Raw genomic sequence first — 16,058 nt, forward strand, 5'->3', positions numbered from 1 at the left:
GCGCGCGCACGCGCGAAGAGAGATGGGAAACGGACAGGAGAGAGTGGCTGTAGTTTATCAGATGGTGCAGAGACATTAGAGACCTGCATTATTGATGCTGTGGTCAATAGAGGTCTCCAGTGGCCCACAGGAACCGGAGAGCGAAGGATAAGAGTGTGCGAGAGTGCTCTAGCCGACAGTGAATAGAGAGGCATCTTTATCGAGGCAAATAAGACAGAAGCTTTTATTCTTCGAGAAGCAGAAATCACATTCTGGTTTGATTTTAAGAAAATATGTACACATACGTGTTTATTAGGAGGCTAATACACAGTATGATGTCAATCTCAAGCGTAGGATCCAAAAAAACACTACTAGATACAGTGGGTGAAAGCTCTGTGAGGCTTCCTCCAAACTGAGTCATTTTACCACTTGTTGTGCCTGAGATATCACTAAACAGCTGAAATTGTTCAAAATGGGTAGCTGTAAGTAACGGCCATGCTGAAGTAATTGGCCTAAAATAATCTTTCCCAATTTTCTGCTCTCCCTGTGCCGCTCTGTGTTTCACTCTGTTTTCACTTCCTCCCTGCTTGTCACTGTCTGTATGCCTTGCACACACACTCTCACATGCTGATGTTTCCCCCCTGTCTCTGCCTTTTTCCATCTCAAACCATCTGTGGTGCCATCTCTGTAGCTCTCGTCTTAGACACCCAGGAAAGCTTCATTTTGTCTTCAACGTGGTAGAGATCCCAGCATGCTCCGGCCGGCCCGCGGGGAGACGAGGCTTGTGTACTGGCTGGCTGTTTGACCTCATCAATCCTGGCCTGGTTTTCCCTGGGAAGGCTGATTCGTCCAGCAGCCCAGCGCTGCCAAAGGTAATGAGTAGACTGGGGTAAAAAAAGCTGAAAGTAGATTGTGCACATTTGTGGTCTTGGCTGATAAATTTCTAAGTGCTCATATTTGCTGGTACAAGCGCTGTAGGAGTTGCAAGCAAACGCTCATAGGGTGAGAAAAAATAGATGTACCCTTCTGGCTAGGTTGAAATCTTGCTACACTTTACTGGGCCTTACTTTGTCTTTGTTTCGATTTTTCCAGTAAAATAGCAAAAGAGGTTGACTGCCCCATTCTCCTTCTAGTATTACAGTTCAAGAGGTACTAGAAGGGGTGGGAAGCAAGAGTTGAAACGGCTTGAAATTGTGCTGTGCTGGGCGTTAGGGATTCAGACAGCTTCCACTACGTGTTTTATGTCCCTCTGAAAACTCGGCTTTACTAGCTCAGACATGTAAAGAGAGTGAGCTTTGAGCCAGTTGTGTGTGTGGTTAATTAAAGTAAAGTAGTTTAACTTAGAGGAAGCAGTCTTCCCTACCACATACCCTATGGATTTCAATTGCAGCTCATGAGTTTTCTCATTAGTATATCTTAGAGTAAGAAGTACATCAATGAATCGATTGGCAAACCCACAGCGGCTCCTTGGCATTGTTGTAATTACTCTAATTATTGTAAATGCGCTCTAATATCCTTTGATGCTAGATCCATGTGAGTTTGAGACCCAACGCGTCTTTTCGGCTTCCCCCTGATCCATCAGTGCCCTTCATCATGGTTGGCCCAGGCACCGGAGTCGCTCCATTCATCGGCTTCCTCCAGCAAAGGTACGCTTATGTTTTTTTTAAGCGCACAATAGAATATCAGCTTGCAACACAAGTGACTTTTTTCCCCAAATAAGAGGCTCATTGCATATTTTGCAAATGTTTCCGTCAAGAGGATTCAAGTGCATGTAATAATGCACTTGAATCGGCGCCAAAAATCGCAGCTGAAGCGGGTCAGCGAAATGTTCATGTCAAGCATCGGGTTATGTGCTGATTTGTGCAAAGTGTCGCACACACATTTCCAGCTGAAATTACGCAGCCTTTAATGAATATTCACAATGTTGAAGTGATGTTAAGTGCTCATCATCTGTGCATATTTTCTAGTAATCTGCAGAGACAATTAAATGAGACCCTTCTCAAAGCCGGTAAAAAGACCACGTCATGTACATCACATAAGCCATAATAAATCTCGCAGCGAGGGCTGCGATCACGTCAGGGATTATGTCAGGTGCTTTACTTATCTCTCCAGGAATAAATTACACTTTCTCTGATGCACAAATTTATGACTTCTGTAATAAAGGGCCAAGAGTTAAAGCAGCACGTAGAGTGATATTGATTTCAGAGTAAATTCTCCAGTAGGTGGTGGTCATGTTGGAGCAAATCATTGCTTGTAATTGCCAAAGAGGTGATTGGAGGATATTGACTGTTAGCTTAGTAGGCAGTAGTTCTCTCCAGCTAGTTAAACCATCGCTGCGTTGTACGTCTGTGATTGAAGAGTGCTCTCAATTAGAGGAAAACGTGACATTTTGTTTAATTGTCTGAATTGATGGCTAAATCGAGATTGCGAGAAGATGACCTGTCAGAAGGATTTAATGTGATCCGGGCTGATGGCTGTGTGTTGAACCAGGCTTATAGCCACCATGAATTGTCAGAAAGCGCAGTAAGCCTTTTTAGTCAGACTGACATGTCTAACTCTTGGGTGGCTTTGTGTAAATGAGGTTGTGCCCCAGTCAACTCCAATTGTCTCTAAATCCCCCGGATGTCTGCTCTGTAGTGGCGGGTGGTGTCCGCGCGTGATTGCTCTGAGAGGTGACCGGCTGAAGTGATGGCAGCGGTGGATTGTCTGCCGGAAAGAAGAGTGGTCATCTGGGTGATGCTTTGCTAGTGCCTGTGGGATGGAGCGATGAAGATAGCACATTTTCTGACTGACCTGGTCGCAGCACTCACAGGCAGGCTCTTCTTCTTAATGATAAAGGCTCAGCCAGAGGACAGTGCTCTGATGTAAGGCACTGATATGAACATATTAGTCTTACTTTCATCCTTACAGCAGAGGCCAAATATTGCTCTCCAAAATGTAAATCTCTAAAAAAAGCACATTCGAGTGTTTTATTACAGCAGCAGACGAGGATTTTGATTGATTTTTGCAAGGCTGCGTGTTCATAACGCTCAGCCTCCTAATCAAATATGTCCTTAAAGTTCAGTTTAAAGACTTGTTTTGGGTTTTTTTTGTTTTTTTTCTTTTCTTTTTTTTATATCACGCAGCTCTTGACTGTTCCAGCATAAGCCCACGTGAATCAATTCATCCCAGCTGTCTCGACAGTCGCTTCTCCTCGTCTGCGTCTCTCATCTTCTCCCCTGCCAGCTGCGTATTCTGCTCGAGGATTGTAAAAACCTGTCGCGGTGCGCGGCATTGTGCACAATCTATCTTGAGATTCCAAACAAAGCCTCGGCGGCTGACGCTGCACTCTGATAGGAGATAACAATCACCAGTTTGTCAACGGGACGCCGTATCTGCCTCGAGGCCCGAGAAGGGCCCTGTTAGCAACAAAACAACACGGGGACACTTCGATCTTCCTACCTCTCCCCTCGTTCGCCCCCACTGTTAATCGATGGCTGTTTTCAAAAGTACTTTGTACGGGTTTGTAGCACTGGTAACAAGTAGAAGAAGAGTCTCTAAAGGTCAGAGGCTCACTTGGTGGTACCAGGAGATTTTAATAAGGGCCTCCAGTAGTCTGGTATTGATTGCTGTTGTGTTCGTGGAAGGATTTTATGGAGAATGTGATTTTCAGCGTCTTTCAGTTTAGCTGGGAGCAGTGACAGTTAAACAAATATTGTATTTTAAGTGAGTGGTTTGCCTTAATCCTCTTAGAAGCCATAACATAACAAGTTTTTCTTTTGGAGTGGAAAAAAAAGAATCTTTTTTCCTCAGTTTTAGGTGCACCAGTAGGCATATTTGGTACATTCAATACAACAATTTGTATTAAAGTTTGTGTTTTTGTGTGAGCAAATATTTAGCTTCCATTTATCAGTTCAAACAGAAAGCTGACTACAATTAGGCAGCTTAAGCATCTTGCTTCTGTATTATGAAAACATTTTGAATTCATCACTTTGGATGTATATTGTAATTCTGCAATGCAATGTCAGTGATTAAGTCTCAAGCTGTTGTTGTTTTTTGGCTCTTTTGTATTTTTAGAATGTAAAAAGGCACTCAGTGCCACTCGCATTGAGCTGCAAAGATGAAAATGAAAGATATGAGATAATTGTGATGTTTACCAGGCCTTAACCTCAGCTTCCCTTGCAGTTTCCCCTCCTGCTGATCAACTGAATGGCGCTGAAAGGCAACTGCCTCTGATTTCGACCCCAAATGGAGTGCTCTGTAGATGCTGCATTCCCCTGGGATTTTATTGCAGGCTGTTATAGTGTGGGTATGTGGTGTGATGTGATGTGATTTGTATTCAGGGAAAGGCGCCGGTGTGGTCTACTCAGAATGGAATCCAGGTTTTTCATATTGGTATTGATCCCTTTAGGGCAGGCGGCGAGAGGAGAGACGAGCCCACTAAAATGAGTTTACTTGAGGCTGTTTGCAGATCAGAAGAATCTCGTCCAGGATGCTAATGGACGGGATCTGAGCGTTCAGATGAAGTCAGCCAGACAGCTCTGTTACCAAGTCTCAGTCGCAAAGTTCAAACAAATGTATTCCCTGAATCTTTCTTACTTACTGGTCAACTTTACATTTAATTAATGAGAGCTAAGCTTTGTTTTTAGTATTCGCAGTCACACTTGCGCATTGATTTGTTTTTGCCTATGGCTAATTACTGTAGCGCTACAACAAAACAATTGATTAATCTCTTCATTATTTAAAAAAAAAATGTAATGAATCTGGTAATCCAGTCAGAAAATGTCAGAAAATACAACCTCATTTCCAGAATAACCTGGGATGCTGTGTTAAATGTAAATAAAAACAGAAAGCAATGATTTGCAAGTCATTTAAACCTTTATTTGGTTCAGTGTACTGCAGAGACTGCACAGATGCCAGCAACATGCTTCAAAACATGAGATGGAGGAAATGAAATTCAGAGATGTGTTATGCTAAATAGACACTTCATAAACATTTCATTCCCCAATGAGTAACTGGCAACACTTTAGTTAAATGAGTGGCAATGAATAGAAACTCCTATGGAGATGTTTAATTATTGATTTTGCTTTTCCCAAAGTAAAGGAAAGGAGGGTATGACTGCTCTTTGGAAGACTTTGTGGGCAAATAATTCAGCAATTTCAGGATAAAAAAAATGTATTATTATGTAGAATCTGGGAACTCCGTCATCTGTGGTACATCATATCAGTAAAATCACAGTATACAGGGAGCAATCAGTCATGATTTTTCTGTTCTTCAGGAACAGCTTTGAAGACACGTCTCTGTTGTGAAAATCACCGCGTGGGCCCAACAAGACTTTTTTCAGTGTCAGTTTATCACAGAATCCAGGATTGCAAGTTAGATCTGTGCCTTCCAAGGGAAATCCATACATAAACAAGATTTAGAAATTGACCCAAGTCAATTTAAGACAGACTGAGGGGAAGTGGAAAAGTGTCCTGTGGTCTCGCCAGTCAATATCTTAAATTGTTTTTGGTAATCGTGGACGCCACGTCCTTCAGGCTAAAGAGCAGACGAACCATCTGGCTTGTTATCGGCACTCAGTTCAATGCGAGCATCTTTGATTGTATGGGGGGAGGGCATTATTGCACATGGCTTTATAAACTTGCACATCTGTGAGCGCGCCATTAATGCTAAGTTAAGTTTTGGAGCAGCATATGCTGTCATCCAGACACTTTACTTTTTCGGGAATACTTTAATTATTTTAACAAAGCAAGTGCTGAACCGTGGTTTTCATGTTTTTTCAGCAGCGTGCCTTCTTAGTAAAAAACAGTTGGAGAGTGTTAAATTTAGTTACTTTTCTGCAATGTGGTAAACATAACTAAATAGAGTTTTTAATGAGATTTATTACTGGCATCACATTCAAAATGAGCATGTTTTCTAAAAGGAAAAACAAAACGTCAGAGTTTCAGTGTTCACTATGTTGTCTTTATGCAATCTGTAATTAAATATGAGGGCTAATAGACCTGCAACTCATAGATTCTGACCTTTATGTACAGTTTACATAGTGTTGTTTGGAAACACTGTAATTAAGAGTTCTTTGTGGTCTACAGGCCAAAGTGACTTCTTTGTGTTGCCGAGTTCAAATTTATATTAAAACAGTACAAATCTTTTAAAAAACAGATACAAGTGTCCTCTACCTTTTTAAACCAATTCAGCGACCTATCATCCAATAGCATAGTGACAATAAAATCCAGTCAGTCTTCTGCTAAATTTAGATTCTTCCTGGCTTTGACTCACACCTTTGTTTTTGTGCAGTGGATATCGAATATTTCATCTCGCCTTTCCAATCAAAGATGTTTCCACCTTGTTTATGTCATCTGCATCGTGCTGTTTGAATCATGCTGTTTGAACCGTCTTGGTTACCTGAGTCTTATTAGCTGTTGTTGTGCAAAAGCAATCTAGATTATTTATTGTTCCCTCATGAAACATATCCAGTCCAGTCCAGTTCTAACCCATGCCTTCAAAGGAGGTCTTGCCCACAAAACTGCCTCCAACTCCAGGCAAAAATATCTTTTGCCTGGAGATTTTCTTATCCACATCCTGAGTCTTCGTCTCTGCTCATCTTGCAGTTTTAGACGTAGATGTGAGATGACTCAGACTGTGTCCAGTAGGTGAAAATTTGCAAAACATTCAGATCATTTAAAAATATTTCAATAAATGTAGTTCATTTTGTCTTAATTTTGAGGTTAGTCATTTATTTTTTGTGCTGAAATACTTATTAGATTACTTATTAGCACAGATTTAAAAGTATTATCACCTCTTTAAGCACAATATCCCTCCATTAGTCTCAGGAGCTGGCTGCCATTTTCATTTTGTGATAGCTGAAAAACACAGCAGGATTCAGTCTGTCTGTGAACAGCAAAGGATGGGATTTAGGGAAACAGGCACCGTATCCTCGGAGCGCAGCGGTGCAGCACAAAGAGCCCAGTCTCAGTGTCTCTCTGTGGTATTTCTCAGCCCCTTGTCATGGTTGGTCACTTCAGCTAGCCCCTCCCCAAATCACCCACCCACAGCTAGGGTAACAGATAATGCCGGTCTCTTTAGACAGTCAACTGACTGATGGCATCATGAAAGGTTGGAGGTCAACTGTTATCTGGGAGAGAGCTGTCACCTTTGCGGCAGGTGTGTGGCACAGATAACGGCATCCTCAGAGCCGCTTTGTGTTTCTGCATTGCTGTTGCCTGCAAAGGACTCTGGGAGATTTGCCAAACTCCAAAGCCACAAGAGAAATCACTTTTTCAGGAGCAGGTTTTTTTTTTTTATGTTGTTGCACCGAATAACAGACACACATAAATGTAGGAGTAAAACTTGTACACACTCACACACTGAGCCCTAGTTTCATTTTCAGCAGCTGCTTATTGTGATGGAACCTGTGCTCGGGTGGAATTTAATAATGCATATAATGTCCTTCCTTAAACACACAGGTCGTCTCTGTGCACGTGCCACTCCTGTCATTACAGACAGTGCTCAACAGCGTCACATCTCTTCTTTAGCCTTTTGCTGTGACGAAGGACTCTCCTCCATCGGGCCTGTGTCTGTTTGTATTGATTGACCACTAACATCTGTTGTTTGACTTTCAGAGAGGAGGAGAGACAGACGAACCCCGAGGCCATATTTGGAGAGACCTGGCTGTTCTTTGGATGCCGCCACAGAGACCGAGACTACCTGTTTCGGTAAAGTGTATTTTTCCTTTCAGTTCAGTCGTCATTCAGACCCACATACCTTTTGTGATTCAGATTTAGTCCTCTCCATAACCCTCTTTACCTTGCTGCTGCACTTCTCCATGTATTAAAATCTGTGACCTGCATAATGAAGACTGCAGTCTGAATGTACAATGTGTGAGTTTTATTATTCACTTCTATATATCTATATCTGTATATTAAATGCTCAGGGTATGTTCTAGGGTGTTTGGGAAGAAAACTAACATGCATACGCAGCTACTTTACTTAATGTTGCAAGATCCTCTGACCTTTTAACATGGTTTGGTTTATATAGCTGTTATCTGGAAATTCCTAGAATATCCAAATAATATTTTAAAAATTAAAGCATTAAAATATGTAATATTAAAGCTCCACTAAAGGTATATTTTATAAAAACATGGGATCTATAGTGTGGTTAATGTTGGTTTTAGGGATAATTACCATTTAATTTATGAACGCAAATGGATTGTGAACACAGTCAGTCCCAGCAAGTCTACTCAGAACTCACTCAACTGGTTGTATTCTGGTTATAAATACAACCAATGTCATGTTACACTGAAATCCAACCTTTAGTGGAAGACTCCAGGTTATTGCCAATTTGCCCCCCTCCCCCCCTCCAATGCCATTTCAAAGGCAACATCCACTGTTTTCCCTCAGGGGCTCTGTAGCATTAGGATCACTTTTAGCTTCTCTTAATTCATTGTTTTAGCCTATAAATCAAATTCTGACTGTTTTGGTTCACTTTTATATTCAACAGCCTTAAAAGCTGTAAAAAGCTTTAAAAAGCATGTAGTTAGCAAGTTAGCATGTGGTGGTGGTAAAGCATTTAATAGCTTAATACTAAATATTTTCCACAACAAATACGGTGCAAGATTCACAGCTAAAAATAGATAAATAAAGTAAATGTATTAGACTTTAATTTGTCTGCTGCCCAGACCTCCAAATGCAACAGTTATGTTAGCCATAGCGGCTTCAAATGTCAACAGCCAAACCTAAACAGATTCAATATTTGCTAATGGATTTAGACTCAATGAATGGTTCTACTCAATCACAGCCCGGCTCTGTTTTTGTTTTTGTAACTGAAAAAGAAGAAGGGGTTGGTGTCCCCCCCCCCCCCCTCCCCCCCCCCCCTTAATTTCCCTAAAAAAAAATAAAAACCGAAAGAACCCCAACCCCCCTCCCTGTAATGAGCTTTGTTCATCTCAAGTAACATTATCTTGGTTGTGTGAAGAGAGTTGGACTGGAGCAAACAATGAAATGGACACACACACGGTAACAGGGAGCAGAGGAGGCGAGTGTTACTAGCTCAACTGTAAATGACAGAACAGACTCTGACACAGTGCTGAAATCAAACAGTTTCACATAAAAAGCCTTCAGTTTCTTTTTACCTTCTTTTTCTTTTGGGTGGGAAGAGAGCAGTCCCTTGGAGGAGGGGAGGTCCCAGAAGGCACTGGTAGTAGAAACACTGAGAACATTTCAACGCAGGCACTAGGTTGTATTATAACGCCAATCTTAAGTTACCTTAAGTTTGATCCATTTAAACTGTACTAAATATTAAACCACCGCTCTTGATTTCTGAGCCGACATCAGCCTCAGAGGAGATCTTTGCTCTGATTAGTTTGTTTTGGCTTTTCTCTCTCCTGACTCCATACTAATTGATCAGCTCTTGGTAGTACCAGCAGTGAGCGTGTGCTCAACACCGGTGCGCTGATCGAGTTCTTTTGCAGGATTAAAAAGCATGAAAGGATTAGCATCCTTAATCAAACAAGGATAGATCACAGAGGATGTTGTTTGTTCGCTTTTGTTTCCTCTATCTCATAGTTAAATACGAACTCGCAGCCAGGTAGAAGGCAGTGTTTGCTCACAGTGTGGGCTTCTCTGATGAATACCCCCACAGTGTTGACCAATATGATTAGTCTGTGTTTTATGAGCCACCCATGAAGCGTTGTACTTAATTTAAATAGGTTAGCAGAATGAGAACAACATGCCTGCAGTTGAATTGACTGCCTGCATTCATCCCTGCTGGATTTCTCTTAAATTAAGTGCAATTTGATGTCTGGCATTGCCCTGGAATGCAAAAACCTTCTTAGCATAGTCTGTAATGTTTTTCCTTTTTTTGTATAATGTCCCAGATTTTAAAAGAAAAGTTCAGCTGCCTCTGTCAGAATCACAGGTCTAAATTTAGACTGAAGCATATATTGCTTTTAATGCTTATAAATATTAAGAAGAATGTAAAGGTAGGATGTGACCAACCCCTCCGGTCGTGCTCTGAATGCAGAAGACAAACGAGGCTCGTGACACGCCTCAATCAGCCGCAGCACTTAACATCCCTGCGAGAGATTCATGCTCATCTGCCTGCATGCCACATCAAACCTGTCCTCCCCTTTCGCCTCTGCCGCACTTATCCTCTCCCCCCGCCCTCCCTGCGACGCCTCAGCCTCTTTATGGCGTGTGATTTCACGCTGTAGGGAAAACGCGACTGGAAGGCCCGCTGGGTTCACGTCAGGGTCCGGGAAATTGCCACAGGCTGTTACGTGTCGAAGCACACAGAGGAATCTGGCAGGTTTTGGCTCTCATAAAACCCCGGGTTGTTGTGTGTTTCTAAGAAGTCAACTGTCATTTATCATCTGCCGGTTTCTGCTCGCACGGTTATCAATCTGTGATGATTTATATTCAGACGTCAAACAAACAAACTCGGCAATCCTTCTCCTTGTTATTCATCTGGTCGCTCCTGTGTTCAAACAGACTTTGTAATCACATATCTTGGTCAAAAGATTTTTTCCTCGAAGGAATTTTTTTCTCTTTTTAATTTAATGATATCTCTAAATGAAGGTTAGATGGTAAACACGCTGCAGAAGAACTAACAATTCTGGACATTTCAAATAGAACAAAGGGCAACAGCGCTCGCCTCTCCCTTTAGTATTCACACCACAGCGTCTCTGTGTTATCAAAAAATGCCTTATTTTAGTCTAGGGGTTACTGCAAAACACAGACCCCCCCCGAGGCAAAGACCTTCACCCCTGATCTCGGAGCTGGGGCTGTTATGACTGTGTGCGTGTGTCTGCGTGTGTGTTTCTGCTCATTCCGACTGCTTAACTTTAAACAAGATGCTCTGAGCCACAATAAACCTTACTCCCTCACCACCTTCCTCCTGCCTTCCCTTCCAATAGCACCCCAGGCCCTGTAAAAACACTGAGGCAGAAGAAGAAGTAGTTGGCAAGCAAAACACAGATAGAGAGCAAGGTTACACCCCACTGCCAGACTGGGAGGATTGATTGTAAAAAGATGCTTATAACAGTGACTCGACCTTGCTTATGAAATCCATATTTTTTTTTCAAACTTCTCTTGTTAAAGAAGACAAAGTGGTTGTCTGGCACATTTTTGCTCAGACCTTTTGTCCATCAGTGTTCGGTGTTGAGCTTGACAGTATGTTTTTTTATTTTTTTTGGTTCATAGGAAATGTTTGTAGTTCCGATCTTGTGAGATGGTGCGAACCATTGCTAAATATCCCACGGGAGTGTTGGATGTGAAAGAATAAACAGCCAATGAAAAAATGTTAAATTAAATTGGGGTTTTTTTTCTTGTAAAAAGCACATAAAAGTGCTGTCTCTCACAGTTGCTCCCATTCACGTATCGCCTGATCTTCGCTCTGCACCAGCAGCTAAAACTGAGGCCTCCCGACTGCTTTTGACAAGTCTAATCATAACAAAATGAGGAACAGACTGTCCAAGATTACAGGAATAACTTTAATAACCTCTGCTTGCAATTTGTCTTGTCCCAGAGAGGAACTCGAGGGCTTTGTGTCCAGAGGTATCCTGAGCCACCTCATGGTGTGTTTCTCCAGGGACCACGGGGAGCACGAGGACGCCGCCACCTCAGCCGCACGTCCCAGATATGTCCAACACAATCTGCTGCTTAACAGCCAGCACATCACTGACGTCCTGCTCAAACAAAACGGTTACCTCTATGTCTGCGGGTAAGAGTGACACACTGGATCTTATTTCAGCCTTAATTCGTGTTGAGCGATGGTTGTTCTTTTCTTTTCTTTGTTTTTTGTTTTGTTTGACGTCCACCTTGTTCGGCTTTATCATGTTACGGCTGCGCTTCTATTAAGTTTATCACAGCCTGCATCTCACTCACAGCTCCTCTTTCTAACACTTAGGCCTGGTTTTGTCACATTGCTTTGCCTTGCAGTATAGATTCCTTTCAATGCTCACGTTTGATGTTCATAAATTTCACATTTCCAGTTTTGTATTTTTATATTAGAGTAGCTTATTTCCAGTTCAAAATGTTTCTTAAATATTGTATTTTAGGCCTTTGTGCAGCCAGTGTCTGAAACAAGACATTTCTGCTCCTTTCCCATTAAGCTGGCTTTCTCCTGATAAGCTGACCCACACAAACAGAAGGTTGGTAAGAAGGTCACTGAGGCTGCTGTGCTCACAGCCGGAGGTGTGAATCCTGTGAAGCCAAACTTTTGGCTCACTGGATAATTGCACATATGAAACTTCAACTTTTTAATGTAAGAGAAAGCTCGATGAGAGCTAGACTGTTTGGGTGGTTCAGGAGAGAGCGAGGGTTCACAGTCTGCCAGTTCGGGGGTGTCCCGTCTACCTGCAGAGAACTGTTGTCAGATGGAGGCAGTGTTCAAGCATTGTACAAAATACAAGGCTTTTGCTGTTGTCAGTCCTTCAGCCAGTTATAACATACAGAGAGCTGAAGTGAAAAAGTGTAACAAAGAATGTGACGCCACACTCTGCGCTTTTCGTGCAGTGTTTTTGATCTTTGATGGTTTTTTTGTGGTTTGTGGTGCTGTCGATCCCTCACTTATTCCGGCCCACTTGTCGTCCAATCAGCAATCAGCAGATGTATATGTCATCCGCTTCCAGCGATGTGCAGCTGGGATATTTGGTGAGAAGCCCTCTCTGTCCAAAAGGAAATGTGTGCGCAGACGGACACATTTGTGAAACTATAAGTTACATTTTAGTTGTAGTCGTGGTGAAATATATTCTGAATGTGGTTTATTGTGTATAAAGCCAGTGCTTCCAAATAAAGTTCCTGTAGTTACTGTGGCGTATAACACCATAATCAAGTTCATCATTTCTCGCAGAATGAATTTTTGGGTAACTTTGAAATATGGGCAACATTTGGGATCTAGGCTGTAACTCTGTTAGGCTGACTACGTGCCAGCGCACACAGAACACGAGGCAGAAGATTTGAGTCAGGCTTTCTGAGTTAGCGTGCAGGCTTCTCGTCAGTTTTGCCAAGGACTCCTGAGTCACTGAAGACAATCCAGCTCGATCTGGTGCTTTCAGAGTGGTCGATAGCAAGTGTGCAGCGAATGAGCGTAAAATCCATAAAGCACATATGAATCGTCCTTTTTGTTTATCCACTCAGCATGCAGTGATCCAGAAAAATGTACACACTAAAAAGTAATGAAGCTTTGTATTTTATATGACCACCTTTTGGCTTGTAAACGGCAAACACTCGCAGGTGTTTGGCAGGTACGTTGTTTCACTCCTGCTGGAGAATTTGCCACGATTCTAATGTGGGTTTACAATCAGGAGCTCTTTTTAAACCAATTCTGCCTTAATGCGTTTAAGAAGACCCCTGTTTATGACACGTTGGCTTGTTTAGACTAAACCACACCACCCCGACGTGTGATTTCTACAAGGTATGGCAACGTTGTGGAATCAGAGAGGCGTTACATCTAACACGGCGGCGGCGGCTTCCCGCTACGGCGGCTCTGACTTTTACACAGGCTACGATTCGGCTCAGTCACCTGCCTCTGCTGCTGGCTTGAAGGAGCAACAAGAAAGCCTTCCCATTCTGCCTTTGTACCTTTTATGCAGAAAGCTACGGGCAAAATAAAGGTGCAATATTCCCACCTTGAACATGCTCTGTGAAGAGGTTTCAGTTGTTTCATGTTGTCTCTTCGTGTAATCCCAAACTCGGTTGATGACGCTGAGATCAGGGCGCTGAGGGAGCAATACCATCTGTCGCAGGACTTCTTACTCCTCTTAACTTTGAAGATATTTCTTTTGAGTGCGACTGTAATGTTTGGGTGCTTCATCATGAGCTCACCGATGGATCAAATAAAGCACCCTACAAGAAAATCTAATAATTTAGTTTTGAATTGCTTTGACATGAAAGTACAACGTGGTTTTTTTCTGAGTGATAGACGTGGCTTGTTAATAAGAAAGATAACTGTCTGTCTTCTTTTTTCTTTTTGTTTAAACAGAACATAAAATCATTTTTCTGACATCTTTGCAACAGTTGCCTTCACTCAAATGGAGCATTATGTTATCATTTATATTGCATGCGCAAAACCAACATGCCAACTCATATATGCATGATGTAGCTACATACCACATTCCTTTTCTCATGTTTCGCCCTTCCCCACCTTGGAGTAGATGACTTTTGAAACGTCAGGCGTGTGGGAATTTTTTAGAGTCAGAAAATATCTCAGTTGGATGATGAATCTCCCCCAATACGACTGCTACAGCAAGATGGATATTTCAGTTATTTCCTTCCAGGATAGACTCCAGCATCGGCTGTGCTCAGTGGTTTTCTAAAAGATTGCTTGCCGCAGCGTATAGACGTATAAAAATCCTGTCGCTTGATTATATTGCTCTTTTGCCTAAAATGACTGTTGTTTTTTTTCTCCTTTCTGCAGGGATGCTAAAAACATGGCTAAAGACGTGAATGAGACCTTGGTGGAAATAATTAAAACGGAGCTGCAGGTGGACCAACTGGACGCCATGAAAAGACTGGCAGGGCTTAGAGAAGAGAAGCGCTACTTACAGGACATCTGGGGCTGACAGTTGATGATTAGATAAGGGCACTTTGCAGGATTCACGGGGCTTTCTTAAACCTTCTTTAAAAAAAAACCCAGCATCCTCAGCTGTGACCCAGAGAACCCTAAAATTGTCGTGCTGAAGCCTGGAGATAGTTTACACAACTCAGCGCTGCCAAGAAGGAATGCACCACACTGACCCGGGGATATCGGTTCACTACACCATCTTTGGCTTTGCTTTTTGAACAGAAATGACCTTGGTCAGGGCAGTGGTGCTGCAGATTAGTCCTGCAGTGTGGAAATGCTTTTAGTGTAGACAAGCCTCCTCCGTTTGTCCTTGCCTGGAAAAAAAAAAGAGGCATTTACTTCCGTTGGCTGTGATGGAGTGATTTCGATGGGGTCGAGAGCGGGATATCGCTCCTGCGTAGATGGAAACAACTCAGCAATCTGTAGCTGTTAAACAAAACACACACGGGAAATGGTTTATGATCATTCAGATATAAAAGTTTGGCTGCTCTTTGCAAAACTACTACGCCTTCTTCATTTTACCTTAAGTCTCAAATTTCAAATGCAGGTTTTAATGTATGCGATCCTAAAAAAGGGCTGATTGACAGCTGTATAATTTAACTCCATGGAGATGAGGGAGGATTTTCAGTCATTTATCATTACCGTGTGTCAAGACTCAAGCACAGAGGGCGTGATTCTCAATGATAATGCAAAGGCCCGACTAGAGCAATTTATCTAACTGACTTTGTTTGTGCCTGTCTGCCCCCACACACCCTGCAGAGTGCCAGCTTTGGAGGCAGCGAACTGCAAACTTTTCTAAGTCCCGAAAAACCGACTAAAACCTCTCAAACTGTGGGTAAAACAAACACATCTGTGCTTTGTGTGATCGGGAAATAAAAGACATTTCACAGTAAACCTTTGTTGTCTCGCGTTTCTCTCTGCTGCGCACCCACAGGTGTGTTTGTAGATGACCTTACACGCGTACGTTTGAAGTGCATGAAAAGGAGGGGCGTTTGAGAGGCAATGGGAATTATATGGCGCTAATGAACTCCGATTGATTGGGAGCGATTGTTTTATTTAAATTTAAAGATAATTTGATTGTTCAAGGTGACTTTGGTCAGAAGATGAAGGCTTGCTCTGCTAATTGAAGACTTTTCACAATAGGCTTCTTAGTGCAGCGCAGAACCCCAGAGAGAGGCTTCTCAGAATTAAATCTTCTAACAGCGGTCTTCTTTATTTATCCTCTTGTAGGAGGGGGGGGGGAAGAAAAACATGTTTACAATCTTCACCACTGCCTGAGCTTTAGATGACAACTCATTCGCTACTTTTTTTTTTTTAATTTTCTTTTTTTTTTCCAACCACAAAACACAACATTTACTTTGGCAGGAAACAATCCCTGATAGTGAATAATTGGTGTAATACAGTGTCATCAAAGGTGGAGCTGTCCTTGTTTGTCCAGGCGCAGCTGGCTGCACCTCCTCACTCTCATCTCTCACCGTCCCGCTGCTTCACCAAGTCACCGAAGCAGAGGAGGACGAAATCAAAATAATGATCCTGTGTTA

General features: G+C 42.3%; 1 protein-coding gene across 2 annotated transcripts in view; it reads left to right on the forward strand.

Annotated features, from left to right (window-relative positions):
* The window catches only part of mtrr (5-methyltetrahydrofolate-homocysteine methyltransferase reductase), a 27,763-nt gene extending 12,359 nt beyond the window's left edge, over positions 1 to 15,404 (forward strand). For both annotated transcript variants that reach the window (XM_005722539.1, XM_005722538.1), the window contains exons 11-15: positions 671 to 851; positions 1,507 to 1,625; positions 7,578 to 7,670; positions 11,479 to 11,673; positions 14,371 to 15,404. In XM_005722539.1, coding sequence (XP_005722596.1) covers positions 671 to 851; positions 1,507 to 1,625; positions 7,578 to 7,670; positions 11,479 to 11,673; positions 14,371 to 14,515 — 733 coding nt within the window. In that variant the 3' untranslated portion in view covers positions 14,516 to 15,404. The remainder of the gene's footprint in view (positions 1 to 670; positions 852 to 1,506; positions 1,626 to 7,577; positions 7,671 to 11,478; positions 11,674 to 14,370) is intronic.
* The last annotated feature ends 654 nt before the right edge of the window (positions 15,405 to 16,058 follow it).

Source organism: Pundamilia nyererei, unplaced genomic scaffold, assembly GCF_000239375.1.
Source record: "Pundamilia nyererei isolate P.nyererei 1_Seehausen unplaced genomic scaffold, PunNye1.0 scaffold00007, whole genome shotgun sequence".
NCBI classification, from domain to species: Eukaryota; Metazoa; Chordata; class Actinopteri; order Cichliformes; family Cichlidae; genus Pundamilia; species Pundamilia nyererei.